Genomic DNA, 26,220 nt, shown 5'->3' on the forward strand with positions numbered 1-26,220 from the left:
ACACAAGGGACTATTGTTCACTGGAAGATTAAGCAATTTTAGTCAGCCTAGGTGTTTTAGAGCTGTAGGATCAAATGCCTTCCTATCAAAATAATCACAAGGGATCAAAAGCCAACAGCAACAGAAGTCAGGACCAGGACCCAGATACCTCCCTCCTCAGAGGGTCTCACAGAACTTTGCCCATGTGGGGCTCTAAGGTAAGAACTATTCAGGTTAACCCTTACTAAGTTAAACAAATGGAAGACATCCCTCTTAGAATAATACAATTCTCTCTCTCTCTCTCTCTCTCTCTCTCTCTCTCTCTCTCTCTCTCTCTCTCTCTCTCTCTCTCTCTCTCTCAGTAGCATGATCTTTTATATCAAGGCTGGATATTCATTTAGAATATATTGCGGAGTAGGGTACAAAGTGTTGCTCTAAGCCTAATTTCTGTCAGACTGATTTCCCAGTTTTCCTAGGAGTTTTTAATCAAATAAAGAATTTTTTTTCTTGGTGATTTATCAAGCACTATATTATTCAGTTTTACTTTTTCTGATTTTCCCTGTTAGAGTTGTTCCATTTTTGTCTCTAGTTTTTAACTAACATCATATAGTTTTGATGACAACTGCTTTGTAATATAGTTTGTGGACTAGAAATACTCATTTTCTGTTCTTACTTCTTTTCATCCTTTCCTTTGATAGGGTAGATTTTTGTTTTTCCAAATAAATTTTATTATTATTTTATCAAGTTTTATAAAGCTTCCTCTTGGTAATTTGATTGGAATTGCATTAAAAGTGTAAATTCACTTTGGAGGCCTTGTCATTTTTGTTTTATTGATACAGTTTGCCTACGAGCATTTAATGATTCCTCTATCGATTTAAGTTTTTTGTTTTTTTTTTAATAGTTTTTATTTACCAGATACATGCATGGGTAATTTTACAGCATTGACAATTGCCAAACCTTTTGTTCTAATTTTCCCCTCCCCCCCAGATTGACCAATACATGTCAATTATGTTAAAGTATAAATTAAATGATTTAAGTTGTTCTTTAGGGTGCATTTTGTAATGCTTTAGTGCAGTTGATCTTCAGATAGTTTATGTATTTTATACCCATTTGGAATGGGGTTTCTCTCTATTTTTTTGCTGGTTGGGTTTTATTTTTACATAGAAATGCTATTGATTTGAGAAAGCATATTGTGTAGCCTGTAATTTTGCTTAATTTATTTCAATGAGCATCTTTGAGGATTCCCCAGGGTTTTCCAAGTACATAATGGGGACAATTTTATCTTCTCTTTACCCATCTCTGGGCTTTTATTATTTTTTTTTTCTCTTATTTGCTGTGGCTAGAATTTCCAGAACTACAGCAAAATGATAGTGGGAGGAGTGCTTTATTCCCATACGTACGGGTCAAGGTCTAGAATATCCCCGTGGCCTGTGATGCTTGCTTTCGGTTTTGGATGGATACATCCTTTTAGAGTTGACTAAGAAAAATACTTAGAAATTGACATTCTCAAGAGACCAGTCTAACCATGTAAGTTACACCTCTGAGGCTCCTCAGCCTGGGATTTGCCCCCTCTGCCACAGAGGTGCCTCAGGGGATAAGTCCATGGGCCTGTAGTAGCCAGCGGCTATGTGGCCTGCTTGCCTCAGTTTCCCCATCTGTAAAATGGGCGAGAGAGAACCGGCCAACCACTGCCGTATCTTTGCCAAAGGGGGTCAGGAAGAGTATGACGCAGGACTGATACAAGGGGACCACAGTGTGGCTGAGGGTCTCCGTCCGTTCGGAGTGACTTGTTGGGGGGCATTAAGAGGGGCTGCATCTCCTGGGCTCCGGATACTGCTTGGGGTTGACAGGCTGTACCTCTGGCTTCCGCCAGGACCCGAGGGAAAGCTGCTTTGGGAGGAGGGGATTCAGTCAGCGCTTAATAAATGCTTATTTTATTGTTGAAGTTAAGGACTCCAAAGGACGCTCCGTTAACTCTTCCGGGAGGACCCTGAGCAGACCAGACCGGCGCAGCGGGGAAAGTCTCTGATTTGGAGTGGGATCTGGATTCAAGTTCTTTTTTTTTCCTTCGGACCTTTTTTCTTCAGTAAAAGGGAGGAGCGGAGGAGGGGTAAATGTCACTACTGTGGACCAGGCTCTGGGTTAAGCACTTTGTAAATATTATCTCACCTGAGCCCCACAACTCTCCTGGGAGGGAGGTGCTCTTGTTAGGCCCATTTTACGAATGAGGAAACTGAGGCGGGCAGAGTCAGGAGACTTGCCCAACTACCAAGTGTGGGAGGACACGTTTGAACTCGGGTCTTCCCAATGCCAGAAGTGCAAGCAAAGCCTGCGGCCGCTAGGGGGCAACACCACGCCAGCCTTCACGTTCATCCCGGCGTCCTTAGGCTCCGCCCACAAGGGCACTTCCGGCCCAGAGATTCGGGCCTAGGCCCGGGAAGCCTCTGAGAGAAGCCGACGGTAGGCGCGGGGGGGACTGCTGGGGAGCCACGCCTGCGAGCCGGGGCGCATGCGCGGATGAGAGCTGGCTTTCTGTTTGGGGAGGGGGTGTTGGGGCGAAGGTGGGAAAGAGAGGGAGGAGGAGGAAGGGAGGAGGAAGGAGGGAGGAGGAGAAGTGGAGACCCGGTGTGCGGCTGTCCTGCCCCACCGCGCGCTTAACGATGGCGGCGAGGCGGGGGCGGGGCCCCGCGGGCACGCGGCTGGTTGCCCCCCCCCCCCTTTCCCGCGGGGGTTGGTCCGCGCGACGGAAGCGGCTGCGCGCGAGCCTCGTCCTGGGCGCCCTGAACGCCGGGCCCCTGCCCCCTTGGAGCGCGCCTTGGCCCCGCCCGGCCGCCGCCACCACGTACGTGTGCGTGAGACCCCGCTGGGACCCCTCCCCGCCATCTGCTCTGGGGACCCTCCCCACGATCCCCCCACCTCCTCACAGACCCCCCTATCTCTCCCTATGATATCCCCCTGGGGACCGTTCTCTCAGAGACCCCTCCCCACCATTCCTCCTGGAGACCTCCTCTCCGAGACCCCGCCCCATAATTCCCCCAGACTCCTCTCCATGAACCTCCCAAACCCTTCTCTTCCCCTTAATCTTCCGCCCTCATCCTAGTGATTCCCTGTGACCCTTCTCTTAGAGACCCCTCCTCACCATTCCTCCTGGAGGAAGACCCCTCCCCATAATCTTGACCCTTCCCTCAGAGACTCCTCTGTGATTTCCCAGTCATTTCAGTGACTCATTTCTGAGACCTCCCCCTCCTCTTCCCTCAGTTAGACCCCCATCCATCCCTCTGGAGCTTCTGACCCACCACCTCTGAGCATCTGGGGCGGCTCCCCCGCCCCGCCCGCGCCTCCCACTCCCCGGGTCCTCACGCACCTGGCACACAGTAGGCACTTTAGGGTGCACGGGGGCGCCTTGTGCCCCAGGACCTGGGCCTTTCCCCATGACCGTGGTGGGCGGTGCCTTTCCTCCCTGCTCCTGCCGGGCTGCCGAGACCCCCCCCCCCCCCAGCTGAGTTTGGGACCTGTGGCTTCAGGGCTCGGTAGACGCGGGGGTCGGTGCTGGGCCCTCAGCCAGGTGAGGGGGTGGGAGGGCCGGCCCTGAGCGGGCTGGGGGGGCTGGGCAGGAGTGGCCCCGGGTTGTACCCACCGTCCGACTCTTTGGGCGGGCTGATGGTGGTCACTGGTCAGAGGGACGGGAGGAGGCTGCCATCTCAGAGATGGGAAACTGAGGCAGGGCCACCGGGCTGGATTTGGAGTCAGCCCTGCCCCCCGTGGCACCTGGCTGCCCCCCTCACCTCCTTGGGACAATGATAAAACCGGGAAATGATTGGAGGAGGCTGGGACGCTGACAATGGGAGCACGTGTCCCAGACTCCTCTGGCAGTCCCGCATCCGAGCTGCGCCCATCTGGGGGAGCCGAGCCTGCGGCCGTCCCTGCGCCCCCTCCTCAGCTCGCATCCCTTCTGCAGGAAGCCCGTCCCGAGGACCCGGGCCCGGAGCTAGCTCCTCCATTGTAGGAACTTCTGGGGGCGCCAAGTGAGGAGCCCCCCACCCCGCCCTGCACACAGGTGTCAGCTGCTGTCGCGTCCCCCCCGCCAGGCCCTGCGCTCGGGACACGGGAAGAGGGTCTCATGTTGTTACTGGGGCGCCCCTGCTGCTTGTAGGCTCTTGGTCCTGGCTTGTCAATGGGCGGGACGTACGTTGCAGGAGGCGGCTGGAGCTTGGAAATTCCAGAAACCGGGGCTCCTCTTCACACCGAGGCCGCCGTCTGAAGCAAATGTTTTCTGCCCCGAGTCTGTTTCTTTCCATTAACAAGCCTTTTTCTCTTGCCCTTGGAGTGGATTTGGGTCAGAGAATGGCTAACATTCGTATGTCACTTCCAGTGTTTGCCAAGTGCCTTATAAATACTGTCTCATCAGGTCCTCACAGCACCCTGGGGGGGCGCTGTCCCCCAGTTTACAGAGGGCAAACTGAAGCAGGTTAAATGACCTCCCGGGGTCAGAGCCAGAGGACTCGGTAATCAAGCGACGAGGGTTCCCCAATGTCCGGGCCCCCAAACCTGCGTCTGAGCCTACTGCCCCACGGGGGACGCCAGGCTGCAGCTGGCGAGTCAAGTCGTCGGCCTCTGGGGGGGTCTGGGTGGAAGCGTTCAGAGGAATGGGCCTGTGTCAGTGCCGCCATCTGTGAAATGGGCCCTCTGAGGCCGACTGGGCAGAGACTGCTGCGGAGCCCGGCTGCGGGGCTGCCCCCACGCGAGCTCCTTGGCCAGAGCGCCGGTCGTGGACCCTCTCTGTCCCCTTGCTGATATCACCTTTTGTTTCTCACAGAAAACATGGAGGAGCTAAGCCAAGCCCTGGCGAGCAGTTTTTCAGTCTCCCAAGACCTGAACAGCCCCTCGGCACCCCACCCTCGCCTGGCCCAGTACAAGTCCAAGTACAGCTCCCTGGAACAGAGCGAGAGGCGCCGGAAACTCCTGGAGCTTCAGAAGTCGTACGTGAGCCTCTCCCCGTCTCCGGGACGCCCCGGTCCTCCAGCCCTGTTCTCTGGCCGGCAGATCCCCCTCCTTCTGGATGGCAGGGGTGCTTTTCAGGCTGGAGCCTGGGGAAAGATGAGGCTGTGCTGTCCCAGCCCTGCCATAAGCCAGAGCCATCTGTTCGAAAAGTCCCCGCTTCATTATTGGTTAGATTCTGCTTTATCTCGGAGGAAGAGGCTCAGCGCCTGTAGATCCTTGGAGCTTCATTCCTCTGCTCCCTCTGGGTTCCCACCCCCTCGTCGGCTCACACGTGGAGTCTATTGCCCTGGGAAGCTTGGCATTGGCGCATATTTCCTATTCTCCTTTTCTTGAATGTTTCCTCTAAGCCCGGGGACTTAAAAAAAATCCACAGTAAGCCCAAGGAAATGCCTTCCATATGCTTTATCCAAAATGCCACCCTGCCGGGATGAGCCAAGCCGGCCGGGGGTAGGAACAGGGCAGGGTTGGGAGGTAATGGGTTGCCCCTAGGGCAGGTCTGATTTTCTGCATTGTTGGCACCGAATCTGATCTCAGAGAAGCGGAAACAGCTGCACCGTGGGTGTCCGGGGTGGGCAGTGGGATGGCCCGGGGCAGGGGCGCCTTCCTGGGTAGAGGATGTGTTTGCCAGTCCTGTGCTCACAACTCTGGGGACTGAGTTTTCAAATTCCACTTCCAGATGATTCTTATTCTTGGAGTAAATGGCTGTTATGTATGGTTAAGAGGGAGGGAAAGGAAGCAGGGAGCTTGTGGTGACTCACCACTACTGTTGGCTGACTTGGATTTTTCAGTTGGTTGAGATGATACTAAGGCAAGTTCTTGAGGGAACTCTACAGGATTTCAGATAACGTCACTTAAGACATTTGAAAAACCAGCTTTATGATTGACAGTGGCAGTTTGGAAGTGATACAGATGCCCAGTAGGAGGGGCGTCGCAGAAGTTGAAATATGTCACTAAGAGGGAGGCAGCATGTCTGTGGTAGAAGGGTAAACACAGGCGTAAGCAAGGCCTCTAACCCCGACCACAAGTGTGATCAGGGAGTATCCCCCAAACCTCTCTCACAGGCTGCCGTTGTATACTGTGGCCGGGATGCTTTGAGAGTTTGCTGAACTACTGAAATCACATGTCAGCATTTACAAACTCGTAAATCCATATGGGAGTATGAAATTTAAAATGACAAGAATAAGGGTTCTGTTAGGACATGGACACTGGTAATTAAAATCATGTTGTGTCCTCCCAAGAGTGAGCGCTAACTCTGCTCTGAGGGTCTCCCCCAGAACATATTAAAAGCTTCTTGAAGGGCGGCTGTTTGACTTTTCCAGTGCTTGGCACAACACATTGCATGTGTCGGGTACATAAGTTATGTTTGCATGAATGAGTAATTGAATGAAAACAAAAATATTATGGACACATGCATTCTAGTTCTTAGAAATCTTGAAAGGGAATTTGGAGACCTGTGATTGGTCTTTAATTGCTTATAGTTTATTTCTATGAAGTTTTTTAAGCCCATTTTTTAGAAACCTATCTTTAAAAAGGGCATCCTGAAAGTTACCTTTTTGAAAACCCCAAAGGGACAGGCAAAAGGCTTGTCTTCTTCCCAGAAAGCCTGAGGGAAATAATTTGTGCTCTTTTCCTTCTCCCCAAATTTTTTGTTCCTCCTCATTCTAGTTAATCTGAAATGGAATTTCTGCAGATGCATAACTGTGGCTCCAGATCAAGCAGCCTGGCCTTTTCATCTGACAGACGAGCCAAGCAGAGGGAATTACGGAATCCCACTTGGAAAATTCATTTTCAAATGTCTGGGCTTATTTAGAAAAATTATCCCTTGTTAAAATGACTGAGAAAGAGATTACTAATGCAGCTTTCTGGCTGTAGCCCCACATCACCCCCTCTTCTGCTTCCAGAACATTTGGAGCCTCTTCCTTATTTGCACACCATTACATGCTTTTAAGAAAGCATCTGTGCCCCTCTCTTTCTCTCTTTAAAGCAAGCGACTAGACTATGTGAATCATGCCAGGAGATTGGCTGAGGATGACTGGACGGGATTGGATAATGAGGAAGATAAGGAAGAGGAAGGCATGGACATTGACACTGGCAGGAAGCTGCCAAGGCGCTACGCTAACCAGGTGAGCCATCTGCAGGTGTCCCTCACAGTTCCAAGAATAAGTACAAGTGATGGCATCCCTTGGGTACTGGCACTGGACAGGGTGGTGTGATCAGGAGATGGGGGAAAAGTGTTAGATAAAAGTGGGTTAGCTTGGGGGCAGACTGAAGGACTTAACCAATTTTTACATGCATTTGTGATTTGGGGTCAAATTTTAGAGTTGTAAGGGACCTGAGAAATCATCCTGATTAACCTTCTAATTTTACAAAATTGGAAACAGAGATCCAGAGCCAGTGAAGGACTTATGTAAAATCCTTTAGCTTCTTACTGGTGATCTTGATTCTTTACTCCAATTCTTTCTGCCATACCACTTTACCTTATGTCTTTTTTACATGCCATATATAGACTTTCTTGAGCATGTAGAAGAAATTTTAATGCAGAGTTTATTAAAGAAACATCTTACTCATCTAGCATTATCATGGCATGAGGGTCCATGGATGAATTTCCCATGCTTGAAATACTTGCTGCTAAAAAGCTCACTTTAAACTCTCTTATGTTTTTACATCTTGTTCTTTCTTAAATATCTCTTTCTCATGGAGTTTAACTCTTCTTTGATTACCTAATCATCATTGTAAGCGTCCATTCCAATCTGTGCTGAGGTAGGGTTTGTCTGCTTTTTATTCTTTTTTTTTTCCTTTTCTTTCTTTCTTTCTTTTTTTAAATAATAGCTTTTGTCAAAATATATGCAGAGATACTTTTCTTTTTTTTTTTTTTTATTCATTTTTCCAAATTATCCTCTCCCTCCCTCCACTCCCTCCCCCCAATGGCAGGTAATCCCATACATTTTACATGTGTTACAATATAACCTAGATACAATATATGTGTGTAAATACCATTTTCTTGTTGCACATTAAGTATTAGCTTCCGAAGGTATAAGTAACCTGGGTAGATAGACAGTAGTGCTAACAATTTACATTCACTTCCCAGTGTTCCTTCTCTGGGTGTAGTTATTTCTGTCCATCATTGATCAACTGGAAGTGAGTTGGATCTTCTTTATGTTGAAGATATCCACTTCCATCAGAACACATCCTCATACAGTATTGTTGTTGAAGTGTATAGTGATCTTCTGGTTCTGCTCGTTTCACTCAGCATCAGTTGATGTAAGTCTCTCCAGGCCTCTCTGTATTCCTCCTGCTGGTCATTTCTTACAGAGCAATAATATTCCATAACCTTCATATACCACAATTTACCCAACCATTCTCCAATTGATGGACATCCATTCAACTTCCAGTTTCTAACCACTACAAAAAGGGCTGCCACAAACATTTTGGCACTTACAGGTTCCTTTCCACTCTTTAGTATTTCTTTGGGATATAATCCCAATAACAGCAATGCTGGGTCAAAGGGTATACACAGTTTGATAACTTTTTGGGCATAGTTCCAAATTGCTCTCCAGAATGGTTGGATTCTTTCACAACTCCACCAACAATGTATCAGTGTCCCAGTTTTCCCACATCCCCTTCAACATTCATCATTATTTGTTCCTGTCATCTTAGCCAATCTGACAGGTGTGTAGTGGTATCTCAGAGTTGTCTTAATTTGCATTTCGCAGAGATACTTTTCAACATTCACCCTTGCAAAACCTCATGTTATAAATTTTCCTCCCTTCTCCCTGCCCCCCCCCAGACAACAAACATGTTCAACATGTACAATTCTATACATATTTCCACATTTATCATAGTGCACAAGAAAAATCAGATCAAAAGGGGGGGAAAATGAGAAAGAAAACAAAAAGCAAGCAAACAAAAAAAGTGAAAATATCATGTTGTAATCCACATATAGTCCTCCTAATCCTCTCTCTGGATGCAGATGGTTCTCTCCATCCCTAGTCTATTGGAATTGGCCTGAATCACTTCTTTGTTGGAAAGAGCCACATCCATCAGAATTGATCATCACATAATCTTATTGCCATGTACAATGTTGTCTTGTATTCTCACTCCCCTTAACATCAGTTGATGTAAGTCTCTCTAGGCCTCTCTGAAATCATCCTGCTGATCGTTTCTTACAGAACAATAATATTCCATAACATTCATATACGACAATTTATTCAGCCATTCTCCAATTGATGGGCATCCACTCAGTTTCAGTTCCTTGTCTCTATGAAAAGGGCTGCTACAAACATTTTTGCATTTGTGGGTCCTTTTCCCTTTCTTAAAATCTCTTTGGGATAGAGACCCAGTAGAGCCACTGATGGATCAAAGGATATGTACAAATTTGATAGCCTTTGGGCATAGTATCAAATTGCTCTACAGAATGGTTAGTGTCAGTTCATAACTCCACCAGTAATGTATTAGTGTCCTAATTTTTCCACATGCCGCCCAATATTTATCATTATCTTTTTTCTGTTGTCTTCTGCTTTTTATTCTTATATCATTTCCCTCCTCTTTAACAGTCACATCTAGTAACTACTATGTCTGCTGTTTTGTTTTCCATAAAAGACCTTTGTTTTTCTTAGGAAGAATGTGTATGAGCTTTGTGATAGTTACTTTTGCCCCTTAGAGGCCATTTAGGTCCAAGTGCAATAATTGTAAGTGTTTGGTTAAGTGGAGAGGAATTATTGTACTATACTAAGCATATTTAGAAATGAAATCAAAATTTCTTGTGCAGCTGATAAAAGCACTTGGAGGTGTAGCATGAGAATTTATTACAGGCACAGAAATGCAGACTGTTCTGTATTCACATTTTTCTGATGACTGGGATAGGAATTACTTTGTCAGTGTTTCAGAGGTGATTTTTTTCCAGAGAAGTAGCAAGAGCAACAGTGTGTCTTTTTTTGCCCTCAAGGTGACATTATACAACCAGTTGAGTGCAGGAGGGAGTCCCTCTCCCTCAAGGATTTTACAATACTTTTATAATACAGATGCTGCCATCTGTAGACAGAATGACCTTCCTGTAAATGAAAAAATCTTATCCTTCAGGAACAAAGTGTCCTATCCCAAAGGTGCCAAGTTTGTAATGGCACCTAAAGGAAGAATGTTAACAGATTTAGGAATCATTTGTGAATGTGAAGAGAGCTGCACATTTTGAAAATCTGTCATAATTATATACTAGTTATTCATTTCTATATCTTTGAAAAGATTCTTTTTCAAGGCAGTGTGAATGGGTGTCTAGATTCCAGAAATGGATCCAGACACCAGCTTGAGTCTTGTCCTAGCTGTGTCAAAGGCAGAATATAATAACTTAAGTGAATCCTTAGATTACCTCTACTTCTAGCTCCTTACCTTAACAGGGAGATTCCTGACCTCCCAGAAAAGCAATCTAGATAATGCTCACAGAGAAAGGCTGGGCTGATAGATGCTGAATGGAGCCAGACTCAAGAAGGCTCTCATCCCAAGGGCACTTGAAAACCTATTCTCCTGATCTGGAGCCTAAGCATGGGAGTCAGAAAGTAATTTAGCTAAGCAAGGAAAGGAATTCCTGATTTTGAGAAAAGAGCTGAGGGTTAGGAAGTAGAAGGGACATTCTGTGGTCAGTATAGGTCTGGAGGACGGCCGTAGGCTGACCAGAGGAGATGGGAAGGCAGGGGACGCTGGGGACGGGGGGGGGGGGGGAGAGGGGGGAAGAAGGAGCCCTGGCAGGGAGAATGTCTCCCTGTGGCCATGGGGAGGAAGCTACTTGTTTAGTTTGCAAAAGAAGCTTGTTGAGCCTGGAATTTGGGGGCATTGGTGGTCAGGAAGATTTAGGAACTACAATGCAGGATCATTTTTTCCTGAAGGCTTCGGCCCTGTCAGAGAAAGCCCTTTGACTTAGGTGGTCCTGACCTACTTTCTCCATTTATGTGATATTAGTTGTCCAGCTGTGTAAAGGGCTGAAACTGGTGCACTAAAGTCTGAGCATTTAAGGCTAGTTACCAATTGGACAGTACTCTATTAGCATATGCTTGGAGAATGGGCCTGCCCAACTATTCTGTGCTGGCTCCATCTGTGGGTGTAGACAGAGAAGTGTGAGAGAGATCTGAGGGTGGAATAAGACAAGCGAGAGTTACTTTTGGGCAGTGGAAAGAGAGAGAAAGAAGGTGTGGAGATTGCTGTGTCCATTCCCCTAAGTGCTACCCCAAAAGACCAAGAATAAAGATCAAGGACTTTTGCTTATCCTGACTCTGGCTAATTTTAAGGTATCCAGGGTGCTAACTCAGTCTTCACACAGCTGCTTGGAGGTGAAGTAGCCCAACCTAGGAAAATTGGAGCAGGCTGGTCAACTTCCCTCTGTTCTCCCCCACCTTGTCTGACCGGAAGACTCGCAGCTGAATGCCTCCCCTCCCCAGGATCATGATAAAAGGACCAAGTGAGTTAGGGTCTGTAAAACTCTTAAGTGCTCGATGAGTACTTTGTCCCTTCCTCAGCTTTTCTGTGGGAAAAGAGCACTTGTGACAGGCGGGTTCTGTTTAGTAAAGCTGTTCCCACGCTGACCAGGCCTGGGTCATATCCCCTCCCTCTGCATTGCCACAAAGCAGTGCTGAGTCCTCAGATCCTGGTCAGTTCTTGATGAGCGTTTGGAATTCTTTCAGAATTGTTCTTTTTTTTTATTGTTCTTTTTAATTATAGTTATAGAATGAAGTCTTCTGCGGATTCGGCTTGCTTCGCTCAGTCTTACCAGTGTTCTCAGCTTTTCTCCTCTTTTCATTTCTGAGAGGAAATCACCTTTTCCATTCATACTCCCATCATTTGGTCAGCCATTCTCTAGGGGAAGATTGGCAACTTTCTTGAAGGAAGAGAGGTGGCAGTCCCCAGGAGAGTACCTACTTAGTGAGTTCCATTGAGCCTCCTTCATAGAGCTGTATTTGGGGCTGTCCTGGCTGGGCATGCTTCTGTGAGCCTTGGGACTTTGCACCTGCATCGAAGTCCTATAGGGAGAAAACCCCTCTTTACCCTTTTGGGCTCTATATCACTCTAAATAATCTTAAACGCCAATTTAATAATTCAGTTATTAATTAAAAACTAATAAATAGTTCATTACTCATACCTGAATTATATATAGCATTGTTACATCTCGGTTCTTCCAGTCTTGACCAGAATCATTTTGTAAATGCTGAATCCAGAATGATGGAGGCAATAGTCTTGTGCTCTTCCCTGTCAGTTCATAGCTGGAATATTGAGTTCTCTTTGGACATTTTAGGAAGGAAATGAACAAGTCTGAACAGGTCTAGAGAAGGGTGTTTACAGGGCCTTTTAAGAACTTGTAAAAACTGGTTGAAGAAACTAGAGGGATTTAGCTTATTGAGAAGATTTAGAAGGGACATGATGGCTATTTTTGGAATTTTGATGGACTAACATATGGAAGAAAGATTGTTATATTTGTCCTACAGCATAAAAGCTAAGATTCATGAGCTTAAGAGGAAAAAAAAAAAAGCTTAAAAGCTAAACCAAGCAAAATAAATAAATAAACAAATAAACAAACAAACAAATAAGTGATAGAAAAGAAATGTTAGGAAAAGTCATATAAAAGTACTACTTCCTATCTCAGCTTCTCTTCTTACTTGGAGCCATGATTAATCTTGGTAATTTTAAAAATTTTTTCACTTAAAATTTTTTAAATAAATGATTTTCAATTCTGAATTTTCTCTTTTCCCTCCCTTCCTTCCCCACCCATTGAGAAAGGAAGAAATACGATACTCTTTATGCTTTTGAAGTCATTTAAAACATATTTCCACTTTAGCTATATTTGCAGGGGGGGGAAAAAAACTCAAGAAAAATAAAATGACAATATATGTTTCTTTCTTCCCTAAGAGTTCATTAGTTTTCTCTCAGGACGTAGAGAGCATTTTTTTTATCATGAGTCCTTTGGGACTGTCGTGGATTATTGTCATGATCAGAGTGGCTAAATCTTTTACAGTTGATTGTCATTACAATATTGCTCTTATGGTTTATATGCAATATTCACTTTGGTTTTTTTATTTTTTAAAAATATTTATATTATCTTTTTATTTTTCAGAATACATGAAAAGATAGTTTTCAACATTTGCCCTTGCAAAAAACTTGTGTTCCATATTTTTCTCTCACTCTTTCCACCTCTATCTTCCCGTAGACAGCAAGTAATACAATATAGCTTAAACATGTGCAATTATTTCCATATTTATCATGCTGCTCAAGAAAAAAAAAAATGAAAATACTATGTTGTGAGTTACATTTAGTCCCTATAGTCCACTCTCTGGATGCAGATGGCTCTTTCCATCACAAATCTTTTGGAATTGGCCTGAGTCACCTCATTGTTGAAAAGAGGCAAGTCTATCACAGCAACATCCACTTTGGATTGTTTTGTGATTCATCATCTTTTGGTAAATTTTATATCTATTTATCTCTTGGTAAATGAGTATATTGGCAAATTTGCTATTTAGTATTCTTAGCTTGCTAACTTCATTTTGCACCTACTGCATTGTAGATCTTTTCATATTTTTTTTCTCTTCACTTAATTGTGTTTTAATTTTTTTCCAGTTACACGTAAAGATAGTTTTTAACATTCATTTTTTATAAGATTTTGAGTTCCACAATCAAGGCACTTTCAATAGACTTATGATGGAAATGCCATCCACATCCAGAGAGAACTAGAGAAACTGAATGTGAATCAGAGAATAGTATTTTCATCTTTTTGTTGTTAATGTTGTTTGCTTGTTTTTTTTTTCTTTTGTTTTTTTACTCCTTTGAATCTGATTTTTCTTGTGTAGCATGACAATTATGGAAATGTTTAGAAGAATTGCACATGTTTAACCTATATTACATTGCTTGCTATCTTGGGGAGAAGGGGAAGAGGGGGAAAAATTGGGACACAAGGTTTTGCAAAGATGAATATTGAAAACTATCTTTGCATATATTTGGAAAAATAAAATATTAAAAATATTTTTGAATTTCAAATTTTCTCTCCCACTCCCTTACCTCTTCCCTTTATAAGACAGAAAGCAAGCTGCTATTATACATGTACAGTCATTTTAAAGATATATCTATATTGTGTTGTGAATGAAAATCAACAAAAGGGAAAAACTGAAAAAAGTGAAAATATTATTTTTCAATTTGCATTCAGTCTCTATAATTTTTTCTCTGGATGTGGAGGGCATTTTCCACCACAAATCTATTGAAATTGTCTTGGATCACTTATGGCTGAGAAAGAGCCAAGTCTATCATATTTGATCATCACACAATCTTGCTTTAATGAATCATGGGAAAACTATTTAATTTTTACATTGTTCTCCTGGTTCCGCTCACTTCACTCAGTATCAATTCATGTAAGTCTTTACAGGCCTTTCTAAAATCAGCCTGCTCATTATTTCTTATAAAACAATAGTATTCGTTATATTTGTATACCCCAATTTAGGCATCATTTCCTAATTGATGGACATTCCCTCAATTTCCCATTCCTTGCCACTAAAAAAAAGAGCTATTATAAAAAATTTTTGCACGTGTCCTTTTCCCTTTTTTATGATCTTTTTGAGATACAAACCCAGTAGACACTGATGGATCAAAGGGTAGGCCCAGTTTTATATCCCTCTGGGCATAACTCCAAATTGTTATGTTTGATCAGTTCATAATTCAACCAACAGTGCATTCATGTCCCAGTTTTCCCCACATCCCCCCAACATTTATCATTTTCTTTTAATGTCATCTTAACCAATTTGATAGGTATGAGGTGGTACCTCAAAGTTTTTTTATTTGCATTTCTCTAATCAATAGTAATTTGATCTTTTCAAAATTTTCAGTATTGACATATGGTAGATATGTCATTTGATTATATTCATGAACCATTATTTCTTTAGTCATTAACTTAATAGATGGACATCTGATTTGTTTCCAATTCTTTGCTGTACCCAAAATGCACTATCAAAATTTTAAAGAATAGTTAGTCCCAATATTTCACAAATTATTCTCAAAAATTAAGAAATCACTCTACCACATTTCTTTTATGTGACAAATGTGATAAATACAAAAATCAGGAAAAAATATTGAAAGAGAAGCATAAACGATATTAATGAATTTAAAATACTTTCAAAGAGATCACAACAATTAAAAATCATTCATTTTGGCCAAGTTTTGAAAAATAGTTAACATAATTATCATATTAAAAACAAAAAAAACACATGTTTATCTCAATAGAGGGCAGAAAAAGTCTTAACAAAGTATAGTACTCATCTGTGCTAAAAATTCTACAAAGTATAGATACATATCTAATACCACAAATTTATAAGATCCTGTTGCACATCTATAAGAGTGATATCCATTTCTCAATAGAAAAATGGTCAATAGAAATAAACTATTCCTTGTAACCAGAATTTTTAATAATTTTTTTTTTTTTAGATTTTACTAAAGCTTTTTATTTACAAAACCTATGCATAGGTAATTTTTCATTATTGACCCTTGCAAAACTTTGTTCTAAATTTTTCCCTCCCCTAGATGGCAGATAGTCCAATATATGTTAAATATGTTGAAATATATGTTAAATCCAATATATGTATACATATTTATAGTTAACTTGCTGCACAAGAAAAAATTGGATCTAGAAAGAAAAAACCTGAGAAGGAAAACAAAATGCAGACAGACATCAACAGAAAGTGTGAAAGTGCTATGTTGTGGTCCACATTCAGTTCCCACAGGCCTCTCTCTGAGTGTATATGGCTTTCTTCATCATTGAATAAGTGGAACTGGTAATCAGAATTTTTTAAAAGAAGGAAAAAAAACCAATTACTTAAAATTAATCACCTCACCAAGCAAGTTTTGACAGTGTAAGCAGATGAACAGATAATTTTTTTTAAAGATAAAAACACTTTTGAGAACAACTTGAAAAGTTTGTCAGATTTATTAAGGGCCTCTTATGTGTTAGGCACTGTGCTAAGTGCTGGAGATACAAAAAGAGAAAGAGGAATACTTTCTCTCAAGGAGCTCATAGTCTAATAAGGGAAATGTAAATTAAAATAACTTTATGCATTACTTTATACCGATCAAATTGGCATAATTAAGAATGGTATAATAATGCTGTTGTTGATGAATGCATATTGTTAAGAAAAAGTTAAGCAGGCAGTTATAAAATTCATTTGAAGAAAAAGGCTAGAATCTCAAGAGAAGTATGGAAAAAACAAAGAAGGAAGTAAGTGTTTATTAGGCATCTGCTCCATGCAGGCGCTGTGCTAAGCACTTTACTAATATTACCTCATTTGATCCTCACAACACCCCTGGAAGGATTTGGGAACTAATGCAAAACAGGTTCAGTGACTTGCTCAGGGTCACACAGCTAGTAAAGACCAGTGGCTAGATTTGAACCAAGATCTTCCTCACTCCATGCTCTGTGATGCCATCAAGTCCTTTTAGGGATGGAGTTTGGGAAACAAGGCAGGAATAAAAGGATTATAGTTTTCCCATTATTCAGAATTTCTTATAAAGCAATGCTCATCAAAACTCTTTGGTAAGAGGTGAAAAAGAAAAAATAGGAAAGTAGAACAGGTTGGATAATTTCAGTTCAGAACATTGAAAGCTTTTGCACAAAATCAATGCAGCCAGCATCTAAAGGTGGCCTTCAAGGTGGATAGAGTTGGAATTTTCCTATGGAATGTCTGATAATGGTCTAGTAGCCAAGAAATCAAGAAAATTAAACGCAATTTTAGGAGACTAAGGCGAGATACTGCAACAAGAGGCGTGTACTGTTAGAGCCAGTTGAGGTGTTCATTAGCTTTATTGGGCTACTTTTTTTATCTTCCCTTTAAAAAAGATAATTTGTCACAAAAAAGTGACTTGTTGATTGGGATGTGTGGGGGATGTCTTCAGAAATAAAAGTGATAACAAAATATATGAATGCCTTTTGGAAGGGGTGAAGTTAGAGAGACAAGTTTAAGCTTAATTTAAGAAAAACCTCCCTGAAAATGAGAGCATGGACAGTGCTATGGGTTATCACAGATGGTCATGAATTTTCCATCATTAGACCTCACATGATATAGAGGGCCAGGAGGTAAGATTTTATTCCAGCTTTTGAGTCTTACAGTAACTTGGCTCACTAAAACTCCCTTATTGAAATAGCAGAGACTGCTTGTCAATATAATAAATTAATAATCTAGTGACTGAAGCAAAATGCAAACACTACTCTTTGGATTAAAAACTAAACCTTTGAATTTAGGACAAGAAAGAATGTCTGCAAGGGAGACTAAAGGTATTTGGGAGAAAGATACCTGAGATAATGGAATAATAAACTTTACTCTGATGCTTATCTCTAAGTAATCAAGATCGGGGACTTACGGGGTTTAATCATGTACATCATAGTAGAATTTTGTTAGGCTATTGGAGTTTTAAGAGAGTGTACTTTGTATCAAACCTGGTATGTGACATCCTTCATCACTATAGTAGCTGAACTCCAACAACATGACCTTTGGGTATTTTGGTTGATGAAAGGGGAGATTCTTGCTTAGGTTGTAGTGGGAGTAAGTAGGCTCTCTCGGGCTTTGTGGTCATGACTTTTTTTTAATTGATTCATCGTATTGGGATTTCCTCTTTCCAAGTATGGCCTCTCACTATTGAAGGGATAGCGTCTGGCTTGATAGAAAGAAGGCAGGATATGAAATGAGATGGGGCCTTGAGCCCTTCAACTTTCTGGGTGACTTTGGGCTGCCCCAGATCTTGGACCCCTTTGATGAAGTGAGCTCATGGTTTTGGTGCCTCGGGTTCCAGAGTGTCAGATATGATCCTTCACTGTCTTTATCTCCTAGTTAATGCTCTCTGAGTGGCTGATTGATGTCCCTTCAGATCTGGGGCAGGAATGGATTGTGGTGGTGTGTCCTGTGGGAAAAAGAGCCCTTGTTGTGGCCTCCAAGGTAAGTGACTGAGAAGAGGGACCATTTGGGAGAGGGGGCTTGGTGTGCTGGTTTTGGCAGTCCCTGGGTGGCTAACATGACTGCAAAGGGAGGATGGGAAGATGAAGAAACCAACCAGATCCTAATCTAATGAAGAATTTCATTTTATTTTCCAGGGTTCTACTACAGCTTACACCAAGAGTGGATACTGTGTCAACAGGTTTCCTTCCCTTCTTCCTGGAGGCAATAAGCGGACCTCATCCACGGGAAAAGGTAGCCTATGAAATTTGAAACATCTTAAAATAATATTCTTTCCTCCTCTTGTGGAGCCTTTGCCCCAGTCATTCTAATTCAACAAGCCTTTATTAAGAACAAGACATGCAAGATGGTACTCTATTTTAAGCACCCCAAAACAAAAATGACAAAAGTCCTGTTCTAGGGGAGTTTATCAAATACAGGGATTGGAGTGTAGTGCAACTTAATACATGTTTATTGACTCTATACAGACTTTTATTGTCAAAGTAAGGTTGACCTTTCTAGCCTTTAACTTTTCAGTTATTTTAGGGATCATAAATACATTGAATTTCTCTAAAAGTCTTACTTTATAAAACCAATTAAAATGTTAGGGGGGGAAAGTTTGTATCCTAGTGTATCTAGTTACCTTTTTTCCTCTCTACCTATATCCTTCATCAGATCAGCAAGCATTCATTGCTCCACACTCTGGATTCCTTCTTCTGCCACTCTAGTGACTTTGTTTTCTCGGAGATTTCCAGTTATTTGCTGTTTCACTTAAGCATGCATTTTCTTTCCTTCTGGTCTCTTCCCCTCAACTAAAGAAAAAGAAAAGTTTAACAAACCCAACAAAGCAAAGAAATGCATATCATCAAGGAAAATAAATTCTTACATTGCCATATCCAAAAATATCTATCTCTAGCCTACTGAGTCCATTTCATTCAGAAGGTTGGCAATATTGTTCATCTTCAGAATTCTGGAATCATGGTCATTCTCTTGATTAGATTTGTGTATAATTACTTTATTACTGCCAGATATAGTAGCCACAGTTTTCCATATTCACAGTTTTACCCCCCATTTCCTACATAGTCATGTAAGCTTTCTGGGACTCAGTTCTCTCAACTATAAAATGAGGAATTGGACTAGAATTCCTCTAAGATCCTTCAACTCTAAATCTTTGTTCCTCTAATTCACTCTTCAGGCACAATCCCCTCTGAGAATGATTCCTAAAATTTTGTCTCTAGACCAAACTTTAAAAGCTTATTTAAAAGTCTCACATGTCTGATTGCCTATTAGATTAGGTTAGGTAACCTAACCAATACCTCTATTTTTACTTGACTTTCTCAACCAAGTTCAGCACACCAGAAACAAACTCCTTATTTTCTTTTTTTCATCCTTTTAAAAATCTTGTGTAGTCAGTCTTATCAACAGGTTTCTTTTAAGCCTTTCTACCTTGAGTGTCAAAAAACATTTTATACTCAACAATCTTTGTTTTAAGCTTAAGCCTACCAGAAACAATCTTATTGATTTTAATTCTAAATATTTCTTCTTAAACTCAAAGATGGGCAGTCTCTTTCAAAGCTTCTGAAACTCTTAATACAAGTTATTTTGGAGTTAAAATCTTTGGCTCTCCTAGACAGTGATCAGAATTCCATAACCAAAAACGAGCAAAGGTTCATTTTTGCTGACAGTTCAGTTAACAGTTCACTCCTTTAAACAGACTAAGAGTCACTTGAAGTCTTAGAAGAATCATTTTCCAAAATTCATTCCACCTTTCCTCAGTCACCCACTCCAAGGATTCCTCTTTGCACTGTCCAAAGGTGAATTCAGGAGATACTTCCATTGACTAAAAAAATCAAAAGATTTCTTCCTTCTCTGAATCTAGTCATGGCCCTATTCTGGTCAAGGCATGGGGAAAGAACATGTGCTCTCTTAAATTAAGTGCAATTCTGTTGTCTCTGTGCCCCAGTTCTGCCATGGCCCCAAATCCATCCTCCAAAAGACCAGAGTTCTTCCCTGAACTTTCACTCACTTTCCACAAAAAAGTGATCAGGCTTTTTGTAAAAGGAAAAAGAACTTCATGCTGGGCTTTGTTTCAGAATTGATAATAAATGAAAGTTTTCTCCTTCAGATCAGTACAAAGGCTTCAGATTAGGGTAGGGAGAAAAATGCTTTCTTAAAGTGTCTAAAGAGGAAGGGGGAAGTATAGGAGGTGAAGGGTCTCAGTTGGCTTCTACAAAAGAATCTTAAAATCACCTTGTCTTCATCTTTTTGACTCAATCTGATTTGTCTTTCTTAGAAAAAATACCTTCTAATTTTTTTCTTTTAAAAAATATATTGATACATATCATTTTGATCCAAAAATATATGCTCATAAGCATTCCCCTCTTTTTTTTTTTTTTTTTTTTTTTTTTTTTAGATCAGTTCTGTTTATTGGATTTATCTAGCTTTTTTTCCCCATAAAACATTATTTTCGACATGTTATTTCCCTCTTCAAGGAGTCATTTCCTATTGCCTTTTTGAATCAATTTTAGAGTTTTCTCTTTCCAAGAAGTGCGCCATGATGGGGCTTTCTTTCCCCACCCAGGCTATTTATTTCTCCCTGACTTCCCAATATGCACCATCTCTCATATTGAGTTGTTCTCTTATTTGTCCCCATAGCCCATGAAGGAGACTTATTCTTGTCTTTGTATATGCTTTTCCTTCTTGAAATGCCCCTTTTCCCCTCTGCCTGTCAGAATCATCCTCCTTTAGTCTGTATGATCTTTCCTTCTCTGATCAGCATCAAATTGTCTGTCATAATAATAGTTTACATGGATGTGGCACTTTTAAGTTTTACCAAGTACTTCACTTCATGTGCATGATCTCACAATAGGCCTATAAGCTAGGTACTATAACATTCCCATTTTATAGATGAAAAAACTGACACTAAGCTTACTGAGAACAAGATGTATGTCTTATGTTTTTAAAATCCATTAGTAGGTCATATTGGTTGATTGATATAATTTTAATACTACAAAATAAATTGTTTCTTTGAGTTGATTGTTTTCTGGATTGCTTAAAGATAAGTTATATATTATCATATATATGTGTATATATATTACTTCCAAAATACTTACTTAGAATTGGGGACTAAACTTTTCCTTGAAGATGGGTCATCTCTTTCAAGGTACTTCCCTGGCTGTTTCTATTCCCCCTCTCGTGCCTTCACTTCCAAGGAGAGCCAGCCTGATATCCCTCTAGCATGGGTTGGAACACTGGATGAACACTCCCCACTTCCTACTGAAGGGCCCACTGGGCAGGGGCAATGGTACGCATTGTCATAGAGCTGAACCCTGAGATTGTGGGGCAGCCTTTCTAATTTGCTCTGTTTGATCTCTAGACTACACAATCCTGGACTGCATCTATAGTGAACTGAACCAGACCTACTATGTTCTGGATATGATGTGTTGGAGGGGACACCCTGTCTATGACTGCCAAGTAAGTGTCTGGTGCTTGGGATGCCTCCCCCTCTTCTGCTCTTAGCCTCCAAATTGTTCACTGTAGGGGAGCAGTCTCTTTGACCCTCTGTAAGGACACTGCTGTGTCTCGTGTATTTTCAACTTCCTTGAAGTAATTTTTTTTTTTTAATGGTACTAAGTGGATTAAAGAATGCTTAGGGAGGCCTCAAGAGGCACCTTTGGTTTCCTTTAGCCTTTTAACCAAGTTGTGCCTTGGACCCTGTTGGCACTCTGGTGAAGTCTGATTCTACTGTGCTTTATTGCCTACATTTATCATGGGGGGAAATGTTAAGTTTTAGTTGGAAATTAGTGAAAATGAAATTTTTTTTCCCCCTATGTTCCTAGAACTCCTGAAATCTATCCATGGACTCCTTTATTTGGCTTATTATTTATTTCTCCTTTTTGTTTATTCTGGTCTGACCCAAAATAGCTATTGTGCCAGACATAAGCATCCCTTAATATTTGATTTGTATCCCTCCTCCTATCTTTCTCTAATCCCCGGTTTTCTTTAGGAAGCTTGACTTGGGTGCAGCCCTTCTCCCCTCTCCCTCTTGAAGCCCTTCTAAAACCTGCACTCTGAAGTGGTAGATCCTACCCTTCTTGGGTAGATCCTTCTGTGTGTCTGTGGGTGCATGTTGTTTCCTCAACAGAATATAAGCTTCTTGAAATCAGGGACTAGTTCGTTGTAGTCTTGATTCTTGGCAGAGTACTTGATGCTTGTTTTTGTGACTTTGACCCCCATAAGACTGTTGGGAAGAAAGTGGAAATATTCAAATAAAGGGTCTTTGAGCTCACCCTACCAGAATGCTTGTTTTCCATATTAGAATTTTGGCCAATGAGGATTTTCATCTTTTCCCTCTTTCTTGCCTTTCTTCCTTCTACCTCCCTCCCTTTTCTAGACTGATTTTAGATTCTACTGGATCCATTCAAAGTTACCAGAAGAACAGGGACTTGAAGAGAAAACCAGGCTTAATCCAGTAAGTCTTTTATATTGAGATTTAAAATTTTTCTTACAGGGAATAGGTTAGTTTATTATCTCTTTGTTCTAACATATATTAAATTATAAATTTCTTGAGATCACACACGAGTTTTTTTCATCTTTACATCCCTAGTGCCTAATACAATTACTTACATATAGATGTTTAAATGTTTAAAAAAATCAAATCATAATTTGGGTGTATTTAGTACATAATGTATTTCGTACACTGCCTTTGTCTTGCTTTCATGCATGGTCCTGTTGCTCCTTTTTAGGATCATAAACATTTTTTGGTAAGAACCTTTGAGCTCATCTAATCATTTGACAACTTGGGGTCCAGATGGGCCAAAAGTAATCCAAGAGCAGTATCTTAAAACTAGTGGCGGACTCTTTGTAGTGACCAGAAACTGGAAACTGAGTGGATGCCCATCCATTGGAGAATGGCTAAATAAATTGTGGCATATGAATATTATGGAATATTATTGTTCTATAAGAAACAAACAGCAGGATGAATACAGAAAGGCTTGGAGAGACTGACAGGAACTGATGCTAAGTGAAATGAGCGGGATCAGGAGATCATTATATACTTTAACAACAATACTATATAATGATCAATTCTGATAGATGTGGCCCTCTTCAACAATAAGATGAACCAAATCAGTTCCAATAGAGCAGTAATGAACTGAACCAGCTACACTCAGCAAAAGAACTCTGGGAGATGACTATGAATGACTATAGAATTCCCAATCCCTCTATTTTTGTCTGCCTGCATTTTTTATTTCCTTCACAGATTAATTGTACACTATTTCAAAGTCCGATTCTTTTTGTGCAGTAAAATAACTGTATGGACATGTATACATATATTTTATTTAACTTATACTTTAACATTACTTTAACACATTTAACATGTATTGGTAAACTTGCCATGGGGGGGGAGGGGGAAAAATAGAACAAAAGGTTTTGCAATTGTCAATGCTGAAAAATTAGCCATGCATATCTGGTAAATAAAAAGGTGTAATTTAAAAAAAAAATTAAATTAAAATTAAGGAGAGAGAGAGAGAGAGAGAGAGAGAGAGAGAGAGAGAGAACAAAACAAAACTAGTGTCAGAGTCAACACAAGAACTTAAGGTCCCTGCTTTATCCCTGGGGGCTTTGATTGATCTAAGATGTATATAATTCTTAATTATATTTAGGGCATCTAATTAGTTAATGGTTAATTATTCATCTTTGGAAGTTTATCAGGATTTGAAAGTGACTGGATCAGCCCTTTCAGTCCTTTTGTTGCTGGAATTAAGCAAGAATCTGGCCAAGGAGATTAAGGACACAGGAGTTGTCATCCTACCTAGGTATTCTTGGGCATGAATGCTATTACTGGTATGTAGAAAGATCCTTCCAGACCTTTATTGGAAGCTGTGTTAGAATTCAAAGAATGTCCCAAATTTCTTAATCTGATAGGATTTTCAAAGCTAAACCGGCCTAAACTGGTCCAGAGTTATTCAGAGGTAGGTTGGGGAGAATAAAATGAAACTTGACAAAGAATGCCTGACTTTATGCTAAGATTACTGGCTTTGGGGTCATTCCCCAAATGGTGGAAATAAAGAAATGCTACAAGTCTCACTGTTGTGATTTTCTGTGTTTTTTTTCCTTCTAGTTTAAATTTGTGGGTCTGAAAAATTTCCCGTGTACCCCAGAGAGCATATGCAAGGTCTTATCTACGGATTTCCCCTTTGAAGTAAGAAATTTCACTGTTTTCCTTTCTGAAGCAGCCAGGGATGAACTGGACTGGAGCCCCAGGACCATTTTTGACTTTTCTTTGAAAAGTCCTTAAAAGAGCTTGTGTCAAAGCTCATCTTGTCTGAGAAGCTTCATCCCTAGGTTGGTGGATTGACATCTCAGGGATCTGGCACAGATTGGACTGCTTTCCCTTAAAAGATTCACACTTTTGGGTTGGAAGCATTGGGGGTGCACTGGCGCCTTCAGGCCACTAGGGTATGGTGTTCCTCCAGGATCCAATGATAAAGGTCTAGTAGGAGATGGGCTGGGATCTCCAGCTGTGGGAATAACCTTTAAGGACATGTTGTCCAGCCTCCTGTTTTACATAATAGGAAAGGGAAGAGAAGAGCTGGGTATTGGGTGCTACCCAATGCTCTGCACTTCAGGGCTTAGACCCAGAGGATTCTTGGGGAAAAGGGGGGGGTGCTCACCCACCCACCCCCAGGATCCCCTGCTAGCAGGTCCAGAGATAGATTAGGCACTAACAACATGTGAACTCCTGGTTCACTATTATTACGTTATTGTCCATGCTGTATTGGAAGGTCTCTGGACTTGGGAGCCAAGGGCACTGGCTTCTCTGCCACTACTTTGATGTGAGACTTCTCTTTGAGCCTTAGTTCCCCTTGTGTAAAAGGAGGACACAGACGAAGCGACCTCTACAGGGCATTCAATCTTAATATTACTGTCCTCAGCAACCTCTGAGGGATCTCACTGTGGGCTCATAAAGCACCTTCCTTTGGCTGTCCTCCCACCTTGTTAAATTATGCCCAGTCATTGACCACTGTCAGTTAGAATGGAAGATGATTTTATTAAAAGGATCCTAGCCTGCAGAATGAGGAAATGCCAAGTATTTGCTCACCACAGGAAGTCAATTAAGAGAAGGTGGTAAGAACACCACCCTTATTTATAGAGCTTGTGTCCTACATGACAGTGAATGAATTTCAAAGATGAGTCATTGAAGGATGAAAAACAATGTCAGGTTATAGGAAATCCTTAGGTGAGGCACATTAATGGGAGCTGAAATGCTAGCTCTCAGCAGGGGCGCAATCAGTAATCTGAGTGAGCATTCCCACGGCACATCTCTCTGGAAGCATTAGGAGACCAACAGCCCAAGATGACTTGTGGATCATCTTGCAAACTGGCACCTCTGTGGTATTCATTACATTCTCTTATTTCTTTTTTCTAAGATGGACATTTACTTAAAATTTTTCCTTTTCTAATCTAACTTGGTGAAATCCCATTTGCTGGAACTCAGGACTCTAAAACCTTTCTCAGACATAGCTTTGGAACTGGTTTCTTCCTTGGCTATCCGCTTGTTCTCAGCCAGCTCCACTCTGGCACAAGCTCATGGTCTCAGATGGTGCTTGTGGGGAGTCTCTAACTGACCCCTTGGTGGTTTCCCACTTTGCAGGTGGATGGACTTCTGTTCTATCACAAGCAGACCCACTATAGCCCAGGGAGCACGCCTTTGGTTGGCTGGTTGCGTCCGTACATGGTGTCCGATGTCCTCGGCATGACAGTGCCCGCTGGCCCTCTGACCACCAAGCCCGATTATGCTGTGCATCAGCTCCAGCAGATCATCGAACACAAGAGGAGCAAGAAGGAAGCCAGGGCAGTGAATCCTAACGAGGCCTCTGAGAATGGACGCTACGAGCTGGAGTACCTGTCCACCCCCAAGCTGGCCGACACTCCGGGCAGCCAAACTGAAGCCTCAAGTCTCATGGAAAACTGAACTACTCTCCAAGGGACCAGGAAGAGCCTGCACCTGCACCCTCCGAACTGCTCTTCCCATGGCTTGTCATGCGTGTGACAGGTGCCTGAGGCCTGGAGACAAGACTTGAATCCACCCCATTCAGCCAGACACGCTTGGGGCCTGAGAAGCTGAGCTGAGACCCCTGTTCCCTGGCAAGGAAAGGAGACATTCCCAGGATGCAGAGCGCTTCCTCACTAGATCTCATAATGGTGTCCTGGGCGGACGGTGCTCGGGCGGAGTTGAGCAATTCCATCTGCTAAAAGTCTATCTCAGACATGCTATGTAAACATATGGAATTTGTAAGAA

At 41.9% G+C, this 26,220-nt stretch overlaps 1 protein-coding gene across 8 annotated transcripts; it reads left to right on the forward strand.

Moving 5' to 3' along the window:
• On the forward strand, window positions 1–26,220 carry SNUPN (snurportin 1). Of its 8 annotated transcripts, none has more exons than XM_074296926.1 (10): window positions 40–197; window positions 1,926–2,089; window positions 4,796–4,958; window positions 6,965–7,103; window positions 17,817–17,921; window positions 18,077–18,173; window positions 21,295–21,392; window positions 22,312–22,389; window positions 24,040–24,120; window positions 25,573–26,220. In XM_074296926.1, the coding sequence occupies exons 3-10, from the start codon at window positions 4,801–4,803 to the stop codon at window positions 25,891–25,893; spliced, it is 1,077 nt and encodes a 358-aa protein (XP_074153027.1). In that variant the 5' UTR covers window positions 40–197; window positions 1,926–2,089; window positions 4,796–4,800; the 3' UTR covers window positions 25,894–26,220. The 8 variants fall into 8 exon arrangements, with proteins under 8 accessions (XP_074153031.1, XP_074153024.1, XP_074153027.1 ...); XM_074296927.1 differs by lacking the exons at window positions 40–197; window positions 1,926–2,089 and adding exons at window positions 2,706–2,821; window positions 3,238–3,353; XM_074296930.1 differs by lacking the exon at window positions 1,926–2,089 and having other exon boundaries at window positions 1–197; window positions 24,040–24,150; window positions 25,536–26,220.

The sequence above is a fragment of the Sminthopsis crassicaudata genome, chromosome 2 (assembly GCF_048593235.1).
Source record: "Sminthopsis crassicaudata isolate SCR6 chromosome 2, ASM4859323v1, whole genome shotgun sequence".
In the NCBI taxonomy this organism is placed as follows: Eukaryota; Metazoa; Chordata; class Mammalia; order Dasyuromorphia; family Dasyuridae; genus Sminthopsis; species Sminthopsis crassicaudata.